The sequence below is a fragment of the Procambarus clarkii genome, chromosome 27 (assembly GCF_040958095.1).
Source record: "Procambarus clarkii isolate CNS0578487 chromosome 27, FALCON_Pclarkii_2.0, whole genome shotgun sequence".
In the NCBI taxonomy this organism is placed as follows: Eukaryota; Metazoa; Arthropoda; class Malacostraca; order Decapoda; family Cambaridae; genus Procambarus; species Procambarus clarkii.
The window spans coordinates 20,677,118-20,698,064 of record NC_091176.1 but is presented as its reverse complement, the minus strand read 5'-3'; the positions used below and the strand labels follow the sequence as shown (position 1 = coordinate 20,698,064).

General features: G+C 39.9%; 1 protein-coding gene across 15 annotated transcripts in view; it reads right to left on the bottom strand.

Moving 5' to 3' along the window:
* Positions 1-20,947, bottom strand: part of LOC123762528 (peripheral-type benzodiazepine receptor-associated protein 1) — a 289,954-nt gene that overhangs the window by 77,901 nt on the left and 191,106 nt on the right. For all 15 annotated transcript variants that reach the window (XM_069332422.1, XM_069332412.1, XM_069332416.1 and 12 more), the window contains one exon: positions 6,686-6,808. In XM_069332422.1, coding sequence (XP_069188523.1) covers positions 6,686-6,808 — 123 coding nt within the window. The remainder of the gene's footprint in view (positions 1-6,685; positions 6,809-20,947) is intronic.

Below are 20,947 nucleotides of genomic sequence, written 5' to 3'. Positions count from 1 at the left end.
TTGCCATAGGACTTTAATGAGCTGAATAATAGCGAGCCTGTCACATCCAGCAATTAGCAAGTGTTAAGTATTTTTTGGCGTTTTGGTCTCAGAGATATTCTTCCGTGCGACCGAAGCCTCTGCCTGGCCCGCTGAATGTTACTCTTATCATTATCCAGCATCGTCGTCAGCATTGTGAAAGGCCACAAAGCTTTTGTACTGTTTGTGAGTTTTTTATGATATGTATTTAGCCTTTCCTTGGAAGATTATTTTGTAAACTTTTTGAACCTTATATATTTCAATACAGAAGCAAAAAGGAAAATTGAGCAACTAAGATTATCATCACCACACTTGCAAAAGAAAGCAAGAGTGATAGCTTATTCTCACGAAATGACAACCATCAAATAACATAACAAACGCCTGTAATATGGCCAGTATTAAGGTTATATAAAAAACATGTACTATAGCCAAAACCCTTGTCAGAAGAAGAATAAGCACCACCACTGGACATAAGAATGTCCTGTGCGCAATTTAAATCTCAATTGCAAATTGTCTGTGTACCTAGTCATAAAAGTATTTGTGAGTACGTCTGGAAACATACTGCATGAAAAGGAAGAAATGTATATGTTTATCACTCAAAATGTTCGGAAATATGCTTGCTGTTTGTGATGTGTCTATATAGTGCATTAAGCATGGATACCGTGTTCTCCCATATAACAGGGCTTGATGGAAAACGTCAAGTGATCTCTCACTGTCTCATTACCTGGAGAAAATGGGATATCTGGGAAGTTAAATACCCCGGAATTTCCACCTCTTTTAGGGCTCTGAGTATGGTGTAGTGGATACAAGTGCGTACCTGCCATATTGATGGCCACGGTTCGAGTCCCCTGGTAGGTGTGATTGTCTACAGTTCATTTATATATATATATATATATATATATATATATATATATATATATATATATATATATATATATATATATATATATATATATATATATATATATGTATATATATATATATATATATATATATATATATATATATATATATATATATATATATATATACATATATATATATATGTCGTACCTAGTAGCCAGAACGCACTTCTCAGCCTATTATGCAAGGCCCGATTTGCCTAATAAGCCAAGTTTTCATGAATTAATTGTTTTTCGACTACCTAACCAACCTAACCTAACCTAACTTTTTCGGCTACCTAACCTAACCTAACCTATAAAGATAGGTTAGGTTAGGTTAGGTAGGGTTGGTTAGGTTCGGTCACATAGCTACATTAATTTTAACTCCAATAAAAAATTTTTTACCTCATACATAATGAAATGGGTAGCTTTATCATTTCATAAGAAAAAAATTGGAGAAAATATATTAATTCAGGAAAACTTGGCTTATTAGGCAAATCGGGCCTTGCATAGTAGGCTGAGAAGTGCGTTCTGGCTACTAGGTACGACATATATATATATATATATATATATATATATATATATATTATATATATATATATATATATATGTATTATATATATATATATATATATACATATATATATATATATATATATATATATATATATATATAATATATATTATATATATATATATATATATATATATATATACACCATTGATAAAATATATATGAATGATGAACTACCTCATCAGTTTGAGTATTTATACCTCAAATAACTTATTTCAATTTCAAGTACAGGACAGGTGAATATTGTACCATGTAATAGTTTTGACAATGTAGTGTATGTAAACTAATCCTAACCCGAAATTTGAATTCAAGGGATTACGAACATAAATATGTGTACCCTGACGAAAACCTCAATACTGCTTGTGTCACACGTCGAGAATATAAAAAATATATCGTGAGCTTTATAGATGCATTCATGATGTAGACGCCCAAGATGCAACGGTATCTACTTTTAAAGTCTGCTCTCATCTTGGTGTTTCTCTACATACATATAGGCCAAAAGACGTGAGAGAGGACAAGAAAACAGAGAACCTCGAGAAAATAAGACCAAGCCACATGAGAGAGAGAGGCATAATGACAGGGGGAAAGTCACAAACTGGGACCAAAAAACGGAGTATAAAGATGGCGTAGCCATTCTCGGCCACCCCGCCAGCTCACTGCCGCACACCATGCAATATTACACTACCCAACACCACACCAGACCCACCAAACACTACACAGTGCCACATCACGCCACACCAGACCCACCAAACACTACACAGTGCCACATCAAGCCACACCAGACCCACCAAACACTACACAGTGCCACATACAGCCACACCAGACCCACCAAACACTACACAGTGCCACATCAAGCCACACCAGACCCACCAAACACTACACAGTGCCACATCAAGCCACACCAGACCCACCAAACACTACACAGTGCCACATCACGCCACACCAGACCCACCAAACACTACACAGTGCCACATCAAGCCACACCAGACCCACCAAACACTACACAGTGCCACATCAAGCCACACCAGACCAACCAAACACTACACAGTGCCACATCACGCAACACCAGACCCACCAAACACTAGACAGTGCCACATCAAGCCACACCAACCAAACATTATCCAGTGCCACATCAAGCCACACCAGCCCTTACCAAACACTGCACAACGCCTCCCAATCCCACGCCACAACACGTCTTACCACACTGTACCACACAACTTAACATGAAAACTGTACCATATTACGCATCGCAAGGCCTTTTTATGCCATGACACACCACCCTACGTCACGCCACGTCACGTAAGTAGCGCTACATCTTGCAAAATGATCCTAAGCCACATCACCCACGTAACATCAACCCCAAACGCAACACTACACGCTATTACCCACACCACACGCCAACACGCACAGCGCCCGCCAACATGCACACCACACGCCACGCAACACTACACAACACAATAGAACACAACACCTCACCACATCTTATATCATTTTACCTTTAGTAAGAGTCTTCCCTTTTGTCGTATTTTAAAATAAACCAATCTGGACACGTCTTTGACTTCGCTGCTCTCCCCATCATTTATTTTTACATTTATCTTATGTTTACCAGTTCTTGGTTGTTTGATAAATTGTTGCCATATCAATGTTACCATTCGCAATCGTTTACCTATAGTGTCGTTTAGTCCCTTGTGTTGTATCAGGATTTTGGAAACTGTTGAGTTTTGGCCATTATGCTGTGGCTGTTCTCTCTCTGTGCCATTGTGTTGTGGATATATTTTGTAATCATTTATGCAGCGTCTGCCATCTATGGATACTTGATGTGGATGCTACGGATGATGTGACTCTTCTCTCCTAGTGGTTGTACTGTTTTACAAGTGTGTCGTAATGCAGCTGAGCTTCTGAATCCCTCCTGCATCTCTTAGGTATCTTTTCAATACCTCTCGAGTTTGAAGCATAAAAACGAGTGAATTTTACAATAAAAAAATATTAAAAAAATTCAAAATTACAATCATCCCGAGAAATGTCATCAAACAAGATGTTTTGAACCACTAGTATGTAGTGATGTTTACTGAGATGCACTAGCAAAGTGATTACTGATTCTTGACCACTCCACATAAGAAATGGGAACATAAGGTCAGTGGTAGCAAATCATAATGGTCGGAACCTGTGTTTTAGCAATGTTTAAGACAATCCTTAATATTCTTGTAACGTTCCTCAGTGCTAGGGAGTTTTCACCACATTGCTCTATTTTCGTGCTAGAAAGAATACTGAATAACAAAAAGTTCACAAACTCAGTTATTCAGATGAATTTAGCCTTAAATCGCCAAACCTACCGTCATTTACCAAATATGAATAGAACGCACGAGTCTTTGATAACTTCGTAATCCGAACTGTATATATTGTCTCCAGGTAGCATGAATTCTAACTGGTGGAAATGCATTTAAATGCTGGTGTTTTGACGGTTCATGAATAAGCTGTTAGAAATTAAGGAAGCACAAGCATAATTATGTCATGCGTTTGTTATGAGTCAGTTGATGACAGCAGAATCCGCATATCTGCCGGGTACGTCGTCAGCCAAGTTAATGTGTCTTAGACTTCATTGTCGTCTCAGCTGACAAGTTATAAAGCATAAGAAAACAATAAATGTCTGTGTATGTGTGCACAGGTTTGTGTGTGTGTACTCACCTAGTGGTACTCATCTAGTTGTGCTTACGGGGAGGGTGAGCTCTGGCTCTTTGGTGTGTGTGTGTTTGTGTGTACTCACCTATTTGTACTCACCTATTTGTGCTTGCGGGGGTTTAGCTTTGGCTCTTTGGTCCCGCCTCTCAACTGTCAATCAATTGGTGTACAGATTCCTGAGCCTACTGGGCTCAGTGTTTGTGTTTGTGTGTGTGTGTGTGTGTGTGTGTGTGTGTGTGTGTGTGTGTGTGTGTGTGTGTGTGTGTGTGTGTGTGTGTGTGTGTGTGTGTGTGTGTGTATGTGTGTGTGTGAACTCACCTAGTTGTGCTTGCGGGGGTTAAGTTCTGGCCCTTTGGTCCCGCCTCTCAACTGTCAATCACCTGATAGATTGTTTGTGTGTACTTACTTAGTTGTGCATGAACAATATGTATATGTGCGTGAGTGTATACGAGAAAGAATAAAGATATTATAGGGCAAGCAGAAATACAGACGCCACGTTAACAAGAGAGGCTCAGGGAAAGCTGTCAACATCAGCCTTCAGTCCTTGTCGTAAGAGGAAAAACACTATCAAGTTTTAACAAATAAATATTTAAAGCTAAAACATTAAGCAGTGTAAAGTAGATTAAACAAAAACTTAAAATTACGTCATTCTTATGACCGAGGTGAGAATCATGGAACTCATTAAGAAAGAGAAGAGTGAAGCAGGTAAGGAGGGAAGCCCACGTTAAGGAGTGGAGAGAAAAAGGATGATGGGAGTTTAAAGGAATGAAGGATGATGAGAGATGAATAAAGAAATATAGAAAGACGGGATGATGGAACGTAAAGAGAGATAGAATAAAGGGAGGAGAATGAAGGAATATAGGATAAAGGGAGATGAATAAAGGAGTGTCGGAAAAACTGGATGATGCGAGGTGAAACGAAGTAGACAGGGAGTGACAGGTACAGGGAAGTCGACGGGGAGTGACAGGTACAGGGGGAGTAGACATGGGAGTAGACGGGAAGTGACAGGTACAGGGGGGTAGACGGGGGAGTGACAGGTACAGGGGGAGTAGACGGGGAGTGACAAGTGCATTGGAGTAGACGGGGAGTGACAGGTGCATGGGAGTAGACGGGAAGTGACAAGTACAAGGGGAGTAGACGGGGAGTGACAGGTGCATGGGAGTAGACGGGAAGTGACAGGTACAGGGGGGGGGGGTAGACGGGGGAGTGACAGGTACAGGGGGAGTAGACGGGGAGTGACAGGTGCATTGGAGTAGACGGGGAGTGACAGGTACATGGGAGTAGACGGGAAGTGACAGGTACAGGGGGGTAGACGGGAAGTGACAGGTACAGGGGGAGTAGACGGGGGAGTGACAGGTACAGGGGGGGGGGTAGACGGGAAGTGACAAGTACAAGGGGAGTAGACGGGGAGTGACAGGTACATGGGAGTAGACTGGGAGTGACAGGTACAGGGGGAGTAGACGGAGAGTGACAGGTACAGGGGAGTAGACGGGGAGTGACAGGTACAAGAGGCGGAGAAGGGGAAACAATGGTTGTAATGAGGAGGACGAAGACAGGAAGGGAGGGAGGGGGAGATTATGAGAGAAAGTAAGAGAGAAACTAAGGGTTGATATCGATGAGGGGTGAGAGGTGAGTGAGGGGCTAGTGAGGAGTGGCAAGTGGAGTGAAGGAGGGAGGGATGGAGGTGGCCAGAGAGGGCACGAGACAAGGAAACAGACAGGCACGAATGGGAGAAGGTTGTGAGAAGGGAGTCGCGGAGATTAAGGAGGATAGATGAGGAAGTATTTACGTGATTGTGGTTTGAGAGGGGGATGTATAGGGTAGGGAAGGGACGTGGTAGTTGTGGGACGTGGGGTGTATGAGGGGGTGACACAGGGTAAGGGGGACGTGGTAGTGGGGGTGTATGAGGGGGGAGACGCAGGGGAAGGGGGACGTGGTAGTGTGGAGGTATGAGAGATGAAGATGGGGAATAATAACAGTGACGTGATAAAGAAACGTGATAGAAGAATAAAATTTAATGTAAGATTTGAGCACATTGATAATTGTAGCAGTGATCTTACATCACTAGTAACATGTTGACATTTCCTGGTTAGCAGAGTTAAGAAACATATGAAGAGAAATAAACAATGAGGGATGAGCAAAGTGAGGGTATGTAAGAAAATAACAGTAAATTAAAAGATAATATGAAGTGAGAGGTGATTTAAAGTCAAATGAGATCAGGGAGGTATAGAGCGATGAGTAATGAGGTGCAATAGGAGGATGGGGTGCGAAGGGGGCTAGGCAGCTGAAGAGAGATGACTCTATGGAAAGACGACAGTGAAGGAAATAAGGAAAATGGGTATAGAGGGAAATAGATAGCCTTGGAATGGTGGGGGAACAAGAAGTGAGGAGAGGAAATAGGGAGGATGGCCAGGAGAGATTAGGGAAGGAAGGAACACGAAAGGGGAGAGGTAGGATAAGAATAGGGTGGCGGAGAAACAGGGAGTAACGAGAGAAGGCCTTGAAGAGGCCAAGTAGCCAAGGAGAAACTCACCCGAAGTACAGACTCCAGGTTGCCGAATTTGTTCTGTAGACTTCCAACTTGCACCTTGGCCGAGGACCAGTCGGTTTCCACCTGGGTGAGGGTGTGTTTCAGAGTCCTGCACTCCTCACTAACCTAAGGGAGAGATCAGAGTCGGGTGAGTTAAGGGCGCAACTGTGAGGAGAAAGGAGATGAGAAAACACATACCCGGGTGGATACGGCGACAATTCTGAAGGGTATGTTAGAGAGAGAAAAAAGTAATGAGGAAATAAGAATACGATGAAAGGTGGGATAAGGGAGAGAGAGAACTGAAAGAATGATTGAGCTAGAGGGAGATCTGTGAGAGAATGGGAAGTGTGAGAGATACGTTATTTATGATGTCGTGAGAACTGGTAGGTGACTATGAGAGCGAGAGAGAGACAGACAGAAACAGAGACACAATGCATACTGAAGGACAAGCAGACTGACAGAAAAACAGAGACAGAAAGGACGTGAGTGGAGGCCTAAATAAAAACAAAATAATAGAGAATAACAAACAAATAAAAATAATTTGAAATACAAAGGTATTACATATAAGACGACCTTACAGCGAAGTCTATAATGTCTAATAAGGAAATTTTTCTTGACCAGGATCAATGAAATCCAGACAGAGCACTGGAAGGCTCTCTCACTATTCTCTATCTAATTTGGTTCATATTCTCGGCATAATTACAGTTAGATCGTAGAACAGAATTGGAAATCTTGCTCAGAGGTTACACAGGAAAGATTAAATGAACAATCTTACTACTTCTTATGTCAATACACTTGCTGTTGTTTCTATAATTTTCTCTCTTACTCCAACTGCTTAAAATTTTACCAATAACGTACCAACTGTTACTAGCATTAAGCGGCTGCAATTACATCAGCAGACAAAACATTTAAAAAAAAACGGTATATTGAGCCTGGACGTTTTCTCAGAGCTCACCGCAGTGGAACGTTTCTTTAGATTCATCGCAGTGAAACATTTATTTAAATTCACTGAATTGGAACATTTCCTTATATTCACTGCGGTGGAACGTTCACTTATTCAACATGATGGGTGGAGGGGGGGGTCGACACGCTTTCTTTCAAGAATATACTGAGCAGGTTGTATGAATTTGTTATTTATATTGTGTATATTGTGTACGTATTGACTGGATATACTACTATAAATGGACATATGTACGTATATCCAGACGTTTGCAAAATGACGATGTTAGCAAATTGTGCGTGGAGAATCTTCAGGCAAAGAAACAAATATATATATATATATATATATATATATATATATATATATATATATATATATATATATATATATATATATATATATATATATATATATACATATATATATATATATATATATATATATATATATATATATATATATATATATATATATATATATATATATATCGTACCTAGTAGCCAGAACGCACTTCTCAGCCTACTATGCAAGGCCCGATTTGCCTAATAAGCAAAGTTTTCCTGAATTAATATATTTCTCTATTTTTTTTCTTATGAAATGATATAAGCTACCCATTTCATTATGAATGAGGTCAATTTTTTTTTATTGGAGTGAAAATTTACGTAGATATATGACCGAACCTAACCAACCCTACCTAACCTAACCTAACCTATCTTTATAGGTTAGGTTAGGTTAGGTATCGGAAAAAGTTAGGTTAGGTTAGGTTAGGTAGGTTAGGTAGTCGAAAAAACATTAGTTCATGAAAACTTGGCTTATTAGGCAAATCGGGCCTTGCATAGTAGGCTGAGAAGTGCGTTCTGGCTACTAGGTACGACATATATATATATATATATATATATATATATATATATATATATATATATATATATATATGTATATATATATATATATATATATATATATATATATGTATATATATATATATATATATATATATATATATATATATATATATATATATATATATGTATATATATATATATATATATATATATATATATATATATATATATATATATATATATATATATATATATATATATATATACATATGTGTGTGTGTGTGTGTGTGTGTGTGTGTGTGTGTGTGTGTGTGTGTGTGTGTGTGTGTGTGTGTGTGTGTGTGTTTTGTGTGTGTGTGTGTTAAATATGACCAAAAGGGTAAGATTAATAATTCTAGCACGAATCTTTCAATATTTCTTACATTCTTCTTCACTGTCGAGGGTAATTGATAAAGTAACTCTTCAAAATTCATTCTTTATTTCTGGTCTGAGTCCTGAACGCGTTTCGTAATGCTTATTACATTTTCAAAGACTTTCAAGAAAATACTTAATTAACAGGTTTTTAACACCAACAACATTGTCTTTGAAAATTTAATAAGCATTACGAAACGTGTTCAGGCGTTAGAACAGCAATAAGAATGCATTTGGGAGAGTTAATTTCTTTTTCAGTGGCATCTGACAACCGGGTGAAGGAAATCCCACCCGAGAAAATATTTCAATACTCAGGGGTACATGATCCCAGCTTTACAAACTACACCACCGGATGGGTCTATCCCGCAGGACCAGCACCCCAACCACCACTTTCTGAAGCCCATAAGCAATGCAGCGGGGATTGCTCCATTGTCGAAGAAGAACCTGCGACATTCCTAGAATCTACGACAACACCACATGACACTGCCCGACATAGAGCTGTAGCTGCTCCCCATGCAGGTGACTTCCTATTAGCAACGCCAATGTCAGCAACCGGCACTTGTCTCATACCGCAGGCCCTCCGAATTGCTGTGGCTCTCCGACTTGCTGTTCCTATTTTTTTATGATCTCAGGCTGCAGGAGAAACGAGTCTCCCCTTGAGAGTTATTCTGCCAGGCCTGACCTAACTAAGAGGTTAAGGAGAGATAGACCTGGATATTTATATAGTAAACACTCGATATAATTTGACAAATAGTTTGCAAGTATGGGCAGTGAATAAGAATATAAATAAATGACTGGTCATGAGATGTGGAGAATTTGCTGGGGGTTTGAGGCTCACTATTGAGGACACTGACCTCACTTGAGCACCAGAAATCATGAGGGGAAAGTCGCGCTCCATTAAGCTCCTGTTAGAGAAGAACCCCCTGGTTGATATACCTTCTAGAGGAAGGAAGTGTGCTGACGTTTCAGCTGTGGAATCAATTTGGAAACGTGTGGGCTGAAGTCCTGTACGGCAGGAAGAGTTGTGAAGCCGTCCTGAAACATTTTCGTGGGCAGCTGTGTGAGCGCCCTGGTAAAGCGTCAGCGAGTGAACGACCTCGCTGGAAACAATTTCTGTGGTAAGCACATTTTAACCAGTTAACGGTGATTGCCTGTAGTTGGTCGTGTGCCTAGCGGCCGTAGCAAGTGTTTATTGATATGTTAGGCAAATTTTAGTAAGGCAGTGAGCTGAAATAAGGAACTGATGAGTGGAACTTTAAGGTTGTAGGAGTGGATGTTGTATCCTGTGGAAGAACAAGCCCCATAATTTTTTTTTCAGGGATATTCCTGCGCGGGCCCTAAGCCTCTGGCTGGCCCACTAAGTGTTGCTTGTTTCTGTTTTACTTGAGCGGAGTATGAGTATTTATTACTCGTATGGTCGCTTCAGTAAGATTTTGCCATATGTGTTTAAAAACTTCTGCTCTGTTGAATCTATGTTGAAATCTTAATGGGTTTTTAACTGTGCACTGTGTTAGATAATGTTCCAGTGGTTTGTCGGACATTTCTCCACAGTGTTGAAATTTCCTCTCATCTTCCGGAACCTGTAAGCCTAAGCCCCATAGTGAGGAACTGGACCTCAAACTGTGTGAAGAGAAGCAGTGAAGTGAGCCCTCACATGCTTCTGTGGAATCAGTGGTGGAGTACCATTGGAGTCCAAGGAAAACTTCATGGTGCAACAGCCTGGAAGAACTGTAGAGGATCCTGGAAGATAATTGTGGAAGAGCCTGAAGACGATCACGGTAGTGAGCTTCCAGGAGTAGAGAGGAGGTTCTTATTGTTTACCTTTAGGGAGTTGATGGAGTGTTTGTGGGTCATTGGCGTACATGAAGCAGTGGGATGTGAGTGACTGACTATTTTTGGTATCGAGGAATGTTTAGACAAATGTGTATAGTATTACAGCCATAGACTGGATTTCCTTGGTATATTTATATATGTTCTAGGGCTGATAGTGCCTATTTGCATCGCCAGATTTAACCCACGGAATGAGGTTGGTAGCATAAGTGGTGAGACAGGAGTTAGGCACACTTCATATAAACAGCTGAACAGAGCCCTAATGAGATTGGATGGCAATCTGATCATAATAGGTACAGAGTATTGGAGTTATTATTGTATCTTGTATGTGTGTTGTATGTATTTTTTGTAATATTAGAAGTTGATAATCATCAGGTGTTTGCTCTTGTCCTAGTGAGACTTCCCAGAAAGCAGGAAAAGAGAGAGAGAGAGAGAGAGAGGAGAGAGAGAGAGAGAGAGAGGAGAGAGAGAGAGAGAGGAGAGAGAGAGAGAGAGAGAGAGAGAAAACCACGGCTGTGGATAGGGTGGTACAAAATTATAATTCGAAGAAAGGGGGATTGAGGAGGCCATACCAAATAAGGAGAGATTGGGGAGTCACAGCGGCTCGAAATGGGTGTGTGCACGTGACAATGAACCCCTCTCCAAGAGCAGAAAGCGTAAAAGGTGATCTCCTAACCAAAGTGTAAGCACTCTAACGGCTTTAGGATGGGTTGTCCAGAAGGGGCAATCCATCGACTTACAATAATATGTAATACTATCCATACCGATACAGGTGTATTTGCGGCGAGGCAGAGGCCAACAGGTATGGACGGCATGGCCTTCTCTGCCAAAGGACAGGAGGATGGCATGCAAGACACGGCGAAGTTAACGACATTATTAAGAGAAGGCCTTATTACAGCCGGTTGTCCAGCAGAGAGAGAGCTCCGTTACCTAATTCCCCGAAACTCTGATGAGCCTATTGGTCGCCCAGATGGGATCACAGTGAACCCCTGAAAGAATGGGTAGACAGTTGGTGTGGGACTATACTTGCGTTTCAACTTTAGCCAACCCTATGTTAACTTCAGTGCTGCACAGGCAGGAGGTGCTGCAATCACCGGGAAGCAGCCAAGTCACGTAAATACAGAGACCTTGATTACCACTACAATTTTGTCCCCATTGCCTCAGAGACACTTGGTGCCTGGAATAAAAGTGCTCCTAGTATTTTGAAGGAGCTGGGGTCCAAGCTAATTAAAAACAACTAGAGCCGTCAATTTTCTCTTTCGGCGTCTTAGTGTGGCAGCCCAAAGAGGAAATGTTCACTGCATCCATTGTTCCTACCCGCCATCTGAGGAGCTGGAGGAGCTCTACCGCCTGTGACAAGTAGTCTTGAACCCTGCATGTAACCAATGTTGTAATGCTTTTTGTGCAATTAAATTTTAAAATATAGCTATACATATATATACACAAAAGAATAGGGGTGGTAGAAGAGGAAAATATCAAAGTGTTCAGTGAGGATCCACAAGGTCCTTCCCTGAGTATACTTTATTTTCTTCTCCGAGGCTATGGGTCCCTACACTTGCACCAGAGGTAGAACCCCTTAGGTATATTTATTATATATATATATAGGGATTTCCTGTTAGCAACCCCAATGTCGGCAACTGGCACGCGTCTCACACCACACGCCCTCCGAATTGCTGTGGCCCTCCGCATTGCTGCCCCAATCCACACCAGATATAGGTGTATTTGGGGCGAGGTGGTGGCTGACAGGTACGGCCACCATGGCCAACTCTGCCAAAGCACAGGGGGATGGCACTCGAGGCACAGTGAAGTTAACGACATCATCAAGAGGAGCCTCACCACAGCTGGATGCCCAGCTGAAAGAGAGCCCGTTACCTAACGCCCCGTAACTCTGATGCTCTTATTGGTCGCCCGGATGGTATTACAGTGAACCCCTGGAAGAATGGCAAGCAGTTGGTATGGGACTACACGTGCGTATCAACCCTGGCTAACACCTACATTAACCTCAGTGTTGCACAACCAGGTGGCGCTGCCACCCACAGGGAAGCAGCCAAATCCGTAAGTATAGAGAACTGGATCACCACTACAATTTTTTTTTTTTTTTTTTTTTTTTTTTTGAGATATATACAAGAGTTGTTACATTCTTGTACAGCCACTAGTACGCGTAGCGTTTCGGGCAAGTCCTTAATCCTATGGTCCCTGGAATACGATCCCCTGCCGCGAAGAATCGTTTTTTCATCCAAGTACACATTTTACTGTTGCGTTAAACAGAGGCTACAGTTAAGGAATTGCGCCCAGTAAATCCTCCCCGGCCAGGATACGAACCCATGACATGGCGCTCGCGGAACGCCAGGCGAGTGTCTTACCACTACACCACGGAGACTGCTTTTGCACTTTTGCACTTCCACGGAGATTTTGTCCCCATTGCTTCTGAGACACTCGGCGCCTGGGTAAAAGTGCTACCAGTTTTTTGAAGGAACTGGGGTTCTAGGCTCATTGAAACAACAGGGACCCAAGAGCTGCAAGCTTTCTTTTCCAGCGCCTCAGTGTGGCGATACAGAGGGGAAATGCGCACTGCATCCAGGGTTCCTGCCCGCCATCTGAGGAGCTGGAGGAACTCGACAACCTATGATAACCATCTTTGTAACCCATATGTAATTCCTTTTTTGTAACAAAGTTCAAATAAAGGAAATATATTATGTGTACATACAAAAGAAAGGGGGTGGTAGGAGAAGATAATATTAAGTGTTCAGTGAGAAACCACAAGGTCTCCTCTGAATACTTTTGATTTTCTTCTCCATGGCTATGGGTCCCTACATTGGCACCAGAGGTGGTACCCTCACAAACTTTTATATATATATATATATATATATATATATTGGTGTATACTGGCAGCAGGTTTTCTTTTAAACATGTTTCATTGAATATGACCGCATATTCTGTATTTATTATTTTCTGGTTTAGGGCTTCTATCCCTCTAACTATTTTCTTAGCATCAGGGCTTAATTGAAATAGGAGTTCTCCAAAACTCATTTTCGTACTTTTAAGGCGAAGAAAAAGAAGTGATTTACTATAGAGTGTATTACACTTATTTATATAATTTGCACGACGTTTCGAACCTCCATGGTTCATTCTCAAGTGAACAGATCTTACAATACTAGTTGATTTTATACCCGCACTGGGTCAGGTGATAATACAATGAAGGTGAAAACATGGGGGGGATACATAAGGGATAAAAATGTGAGGTGAAACATAGAGGCTGCAGAAGGCTTATTGGCCCATACGAGGCATCTCCTATCTAAACAAGATTAATCCATTGTAATTGGCCTGTTATGTTGGACATTGTCTTCTGTGTTGGCATCGATATGTTCTTGTCTTGTCCTTACTTGTCCTTAGTAAGGACAAGACAAGACATATCGATGCCAACACAGAAGACAATGTCCAACATAACAGGCCAATTACACTGGATTAATCTTTGTTTAGATAGGAGATGCCTCGTATGGGCCAATAAGCCTTCTGCAGCCTCTATGTTTCACCTCACATTTTTATCCCTTATGTATCCCCCATGTTTTCACCTTCATTGTATTATCACCTGACCCAGTGCGGGTATAAAATCAACTAGTATTGTAAGATCTGTTCACTTGAGAATGAACCATGGAGGTTCGAAACGTCGTGCAAATTATATAAATAAGTGTAATACACTCTATAGTAAATCACTTCTTTTCTTCGCCTTAAAGTACGAAAATGAGTTTTGGAGAACTCCTATTTCAATTAAGCCCTGATGCTAAGAAAATAGTTAGAGGGATAGAAGCCCTAAACCAGAAAATAATAAATACAGAATATGCGGTCATATTCAATGAAACATATATATATATATATATATATATATATATATATATATATATATATATATATATATATATATATATATATATATATATATATATATATATATATATATATATATATATAAACCAAAGGACTAGCATAAATGTAAAAATAAATATGAAACGAACAAAGAACCAGGATTGAGACATCGACAAGCAGGAGAGTAACAGGGAACAAGAACCCTCCACAACCTCTGATTATCGACTGGCTGCATTTCTCGAGGAACATAAATTATAAGGTGAGAAGCGGTGTGCGACAGCCATGACGTCATCACCAGGACGGGGGACGGAGACAAGCTGTGACGTCATATGGAGGTGACCTAACATGGGGCGAACCATGGACAAGATCTGCAGAAATTTGTCACAAAAATCGTCTGACTTGGAACACAGATCTTAGTTGTATTTCTGTGTTTTTTATTCCTTTATTTGTTTCTAGGTTTAGGAAGTGTAGCAGTTATTCAAAAAACAGAAGGAAAAGTTAAAAGAATTCACAGAGAAACTAAATAAAAAATATGTAGGCTTCCTGAATATATGTTAAACTTGCCTTCGAAAACAATTATTCATCAACAGTAAATACAGTGAATACTGACTCTTCAGAGATACACACGCACACATATATATTTATGATATATATATATATATATATATGATATATATATATATATATATGATATATATATATATATATATATATATATATATATATATATATATATATATATACGATATATATATATATATATATATATATATATATATATATATATATATATATATATATATATATATATATACATATATTATTTACGTCCTTCGTGTTAGACCACGAAGGAAGAATTGAAACAGTAATTTCATTAAGTACCTACGTATTTAATAATACATCTTCAGAAGGAGAAAATAATGTTTTCTCATAACTCATACCTCTCATATCTGGGACTTGTCCAGTGCTATACCTCTAAACTCTCCTACCAAAATGTGCCTGAAAAGTTGAGCCCATTGATTCGTGTTCTGAGTTTGTAAAAATATATTTACCCATGGATTCGTGTTTTGTCACCTCACCCAAAAACTTTGTGTTATATCACCTCACCAAAAAACGAATATAATAGTATAATAATATAATATAAACAGAGTATGTAAAGTTGTTTTTGAAAATGTAAGAAGTCTCTTGCTAAACGCTTCTGGGCGTCATGACCATAAATAATATGTGAAAAGGAACTTTGGAGAGCTTAATTTTTCAATAACCCTCGACAATGAAGAAAAACGTAAGAAATATTGAGAAGATTCGTGTTAGAATCATTAATCTTACCCTTCTTCATTGTCGAGAGTAATTGAAAAAATAACTCTCCAAAGTTCATTTTCACATTTTATTTATGGTCTGACGCCCAGAAGCGTTTCGCAAGAGACTTCTTACATTTTCAAAGACAATTTTACATACTCTGTTTCATGCTTATATTCGTTTTTGGTAAGGTAATATAACACAACTTTTTTGGGTGTGGTGACAGTGGTGACATCAAACGAAAAACACACTCTTACGTGTCCACGCACGCACACAAGCACGCACTCATACACATACACAAACACACTGGACCTCGCAGCCGAGTGGATAGCGGTTGGGGATCATAGTTCAAATAGCCCGGATCCGAGTTCAATTCCCGGCGGAGGAGGAAACAAACCTACAGAGCTTTATTCAACTTGATGCTCCTGTTCACCTAGCAGTAAATAGTTACTTGGGAATTAGACAGATGCTACGGGCTGCTTCCTGGGAATGTGTGTACTTACCTAACTGTACTCACCTAATTGTGCTTGCTGGGGTTGAGCTCTGGCTCTTTGGTCTCGCCTCTAAACCGTCAATCAACTGATGTACAGATTCCTGAGCCTATTGGGTTCTGTCATATCTACATTTGAAACTGTGAATGGAGTCAGCCTCCACCACATCACTTCCTAGAGCATTCCATTTACTAACTACTCTGGCACTGAAAAAGTTCTTTCTAATGTCCCTGTGGCTCATTTGGGTACTCAGCTTCCTCCTGTGTCCCCTGTGTGCCACCCATGTTAATTAATCCATCCTTGTCCACCCTGTCAATTCCCCCGAGAATTTTGTATGTGGTGACCTAGCTCTTCTGTCTTCCAGCGACGTGAGGTGCAGTTCACGTAGTCTGTCCTCATAACTCGTGCCTCTTAGTTCTGGGACTAGCCTAGTGGCATACCTTTGAACTTTTTCGAGCTTCGTTTGTGCTTGACTAGATACAGGCTCCATGCTGGGGCTGCATACTCTAGGATGGGCCTTACATATGTGGTATACAAGGTTGTGATCGATTCCTTACACAGGTTTCTGAAAGCAGTTCTGATGTTACCCAGCCGCTGATGTTATTCTTTTGATGTGGGCTTCGGGAGACAGGTTTGGCGTGATATCAACTCCCAGATCTTTCTCTTTGTCCGGTTCGTGAAGGACTTCATCTCCTATTCTGTATCCTGTGACTATCCAGTGTGTGTGTGTGTGTGTATGTGTTTGCTAGAGATAAATGTATGTAATAGATATAATAGAAGAAAAATAGATTGGTTAGAAAGGCGGGGTCCAAGAGCTAATAGCTCGTTCCTGCAGACACAAATAGTAAATACAAATATTAAATACAAACACTATATAATGCATTTCAACAAAGTCATCAGATATTGGTTAAATAAAAAAGCATTACCATGTTGTATTAGGCAATTTTTTGTTATTCCTATATGATTGCTGGAATAGTTTTTATGTCACAACATTGTTATATAGGCATGATTACTAAATTATTTTTTTCAAAATCCGTCGAATTTTTTATATTAGGTGTTACTGAATAACACTTGCCCTATTTTAGTCAGCTGAGGCATTTAGAGTTAGTTTATAATTTACAAAATGAATATCGTGTTTAACTTAATGTACATTACACAATTTATATTTTCGGAAAAATATTCAGGAAAATCAGCGCAGTCAGTAAATGCCTAAAATTACGACATTTGCCTCCATGAGGATTCCAGTCATAAAATGGACCTAATTAGTGCCGCGTGTTTTGTAATCTTCATGTTAGTAAATACGAATCACGTAGTTTTAGAGTTACTGCTATATTTTCTCTGATATATATGTTGCTTTGATGGGAGGGGGGGGGGGGTCACGTCGGTGTCATGTAGGTAGAACTCATTTAGTGTGGTGTCACGGGGTGTGGTGTCAGAGTGCTGTCATCATATAGTGGTGTCACAGAGTGATGTCAGGGAGTGTAGCGTTAGTGAGGGAATGGCTATAGAGGCAAGAAGAGTAGTGCCAGAGTAGTGCTAGTAGAGGCAGAGAGTATAGTGCCAGGAGAGCCAGAGATAGTGTCAGTAGAGACAAGGAGAATAGTGCCAGTAGAGCCAGGGAGAGTAGTGCCAGTAATGCCAGTAGAGCCAGGGAGAGTAGTGCCAGTAGAGCCAGGGAGAGTAGTGCCAGTAGAGCCAGGGAGAGTAGTGCCAGTAGAGCCAGGGAGAGTAGTGCCAGTAGAGCCAGGGAGAGTAGTGCCAGTAGAGCCGGGGAGAGTAGTGCCAGTAGAGCCAGGGAGAGTAGTGCCAGTAGAGGCAGGGAGAGTAGTGACAGTAGAGCCAGGGAGAGTAGTGCCAGTAGAGCCAGGGTCGGCGGGTGTATTGATCAGAGTGCCGAGTTCCACCAGTCACTAAACACGCCGCTCACTCCCAGTCGTTCACTGGCCCTCTGTGGTTCTGTTCTCAGGTTATAGTTCTGTTACCATAGCTCCTTGGTCCACTTTCCTCTAGCTTGGGGAATAAAGCTTTTAATATCTCTCTATTACACACACACGCATATTATATATATATATATATATATATATATATATATATATATATATATATATATATATATATATATATATATATATATATATATATATATATATATATACTGTGAGGGTATAGCTGTGTCTCTCCAGGAATGTGACTCACCCCCTTAGTTTATGTCAATATAGCTCTTGCTCTTCCGGCATATTTCTCCGCTCAAATTATATTGATCAAGATATATCACCTTAGCTCTTGGGTTCTGTGATATACCGTCTTATCTCTGGCTCTAGGGCAGCTGTTATGTAGTTTTGAGTCGAAGAATTTGGAACTCACTCTCTCTAGTTCCGTGGTTCTAGCTCGGTGGCTTTGGCTTCTGATTGGGTGAAGGCAAATTCACCCTTATCTCATAATCAAAATCATTGGTTTAAAAGATTATTCTGTGTATTTGGTCTTTAACACGCTCTCTGGGATCTAACACATTATGAGACGAAGTTTTTGTATTTCTGTTTGAGCAGTCATCAATATTTTGGTATGCCTGTCAACGGTCTAATTTAAAGAGGAAATTCAAAATTCAGCACAGTCAGGCATTTAATGAAACGTGTCTTGGTGTGTCCTGACTCAGAACTTCACATCAATACTAGACATTACTGAGAGATGCGGCCGTTCTCTGGGAATTATACAAAGCATACTTCATATGTAGCTTCTCTCTATCTCATTACCTTATGAATAAAAAGAAAAGGCAAATGACACTGCAGTATCCAAATCTGTTGTTGTACATGTTTACAGTCACCATTAGTGCAAATCTTTATTACAAGCACGATATCATTCATACTTGCTACACTTAGTCTCCATAACAGTAACAGCCTTACATTCTCACCAGAACCCGAAAATCGTAGGTTATAAAGGCCTCAAGCTGCCCCTTGGGTTCCTTCAGATCCTCTGTTGACATAGTTTTCTATTATGAACAAACACAATTTTCACTAAAAGCAGAATACTGGAAGCTGGACCCCCAACATCGCCTATCAACAAATCTCTCGTTAACTGGGTAAGCGTTTTCAGTTATATATACAATATTTACCGAACGTGGGATAAAGCATTTTAGGTGTGCTTCCTAGCATAAAAAGTAAAAACAAAAACAAAAAATCTCCCGAAAAGCTTTAAACGTGGCTACTGACTCAACACAACCATCTCAAAAGGCAGAGTACAGGAGCTGGAACTTCATATTGCTTAAGATCATTCTCGTACTAAATGAGTTAGCTGTGTTGAAATGTGCTCAACAGATGCAAAGTTTTCTGCATTATGAGTTCAGTTGAATAAGACACACTAATTCAGAAGCAGAATGCATTGCATTGCAATAATTAAAAAATATTGATACTGACCCAACACAAATATTCCAAATATTTGTGTTAATGCCTTAATAACTTATGATACTGGCCTCGATCAAAGAGGGACATGTTCTTAACTGAGCACACCACTCCTCTACTTGCATACCTGGAAATGGAGCGCAGCTCTATTTACATACAAGGTCATGGTACGATGTGCAAGAAAAAAATGAATTTACATGGGAGTACCCAGAGCATAGGGTCAAATACTCGTCGTGGCGCCTACTGATTTTCTCATACATCACGTTAATAGGATTACTTTGTGCATGTGCAAACGATTTTCTATTTGCATAAGAGCTCACAGGAAGTAGCACTATTCGAATACTAGCCCACCGGGCGCTGTGTCGTTTTAATAAAATACAATACAATGAGAAAATTCACTGGGACTATTGGTGGGTGCGAACCTATGACCGCGGCCTTGACAGTCGCGCACTCTACCACTAGACCAACGGGACTTGTTGAAAGTCATACAACCAGCTTTCTGACCCACAAGAGTGCTTCTGGGTCATAGAAAAACGCTAGGACTGGCTTCAATAGGGACCTAAAGATTTCCTTTGATTTCAGTAGAAATCCTGTTGTATGACTTTTCACAAGCCACGGTCGTTTAGTGGTAGAAAACGCACGCTCTAGACGCTGATGGTTCGGATTCAGTGGAAGCCTTGGGAATCATCGTAGGTTCTGCAAAAACCCCAAGTTGCAATCCTTTTGATCATGTCGTGGCGGAGTCGTCTAGAGCGTGCGTCTGGGAATACCCAGCGCATAGGTTCGAATACTCACGCTGCTCCTGTGGATGTGCTCAAAAATATTAATAATAATGTATATAATGATAAAATTAATAGAGAAGCCATAGCATCATGACTTCTATTCATTTAGAAGACATAATTTAGGTGCACGATTATATATTATATATGTATATATATATATATATATATATATATATATATATATATATATATATATATATATATATATATATATATATATATATATATATATATATATATAATAGGCAAATCGGGCCTTGCATAGTAGGCAGAGAAGTGCGTTCTGGCTACTAGGTACGACATATATATATATATATATATATATATATATATATATATATATATATATATATATATATATATATATATATATATATATATATATATATCTATATATATATATATATATATATA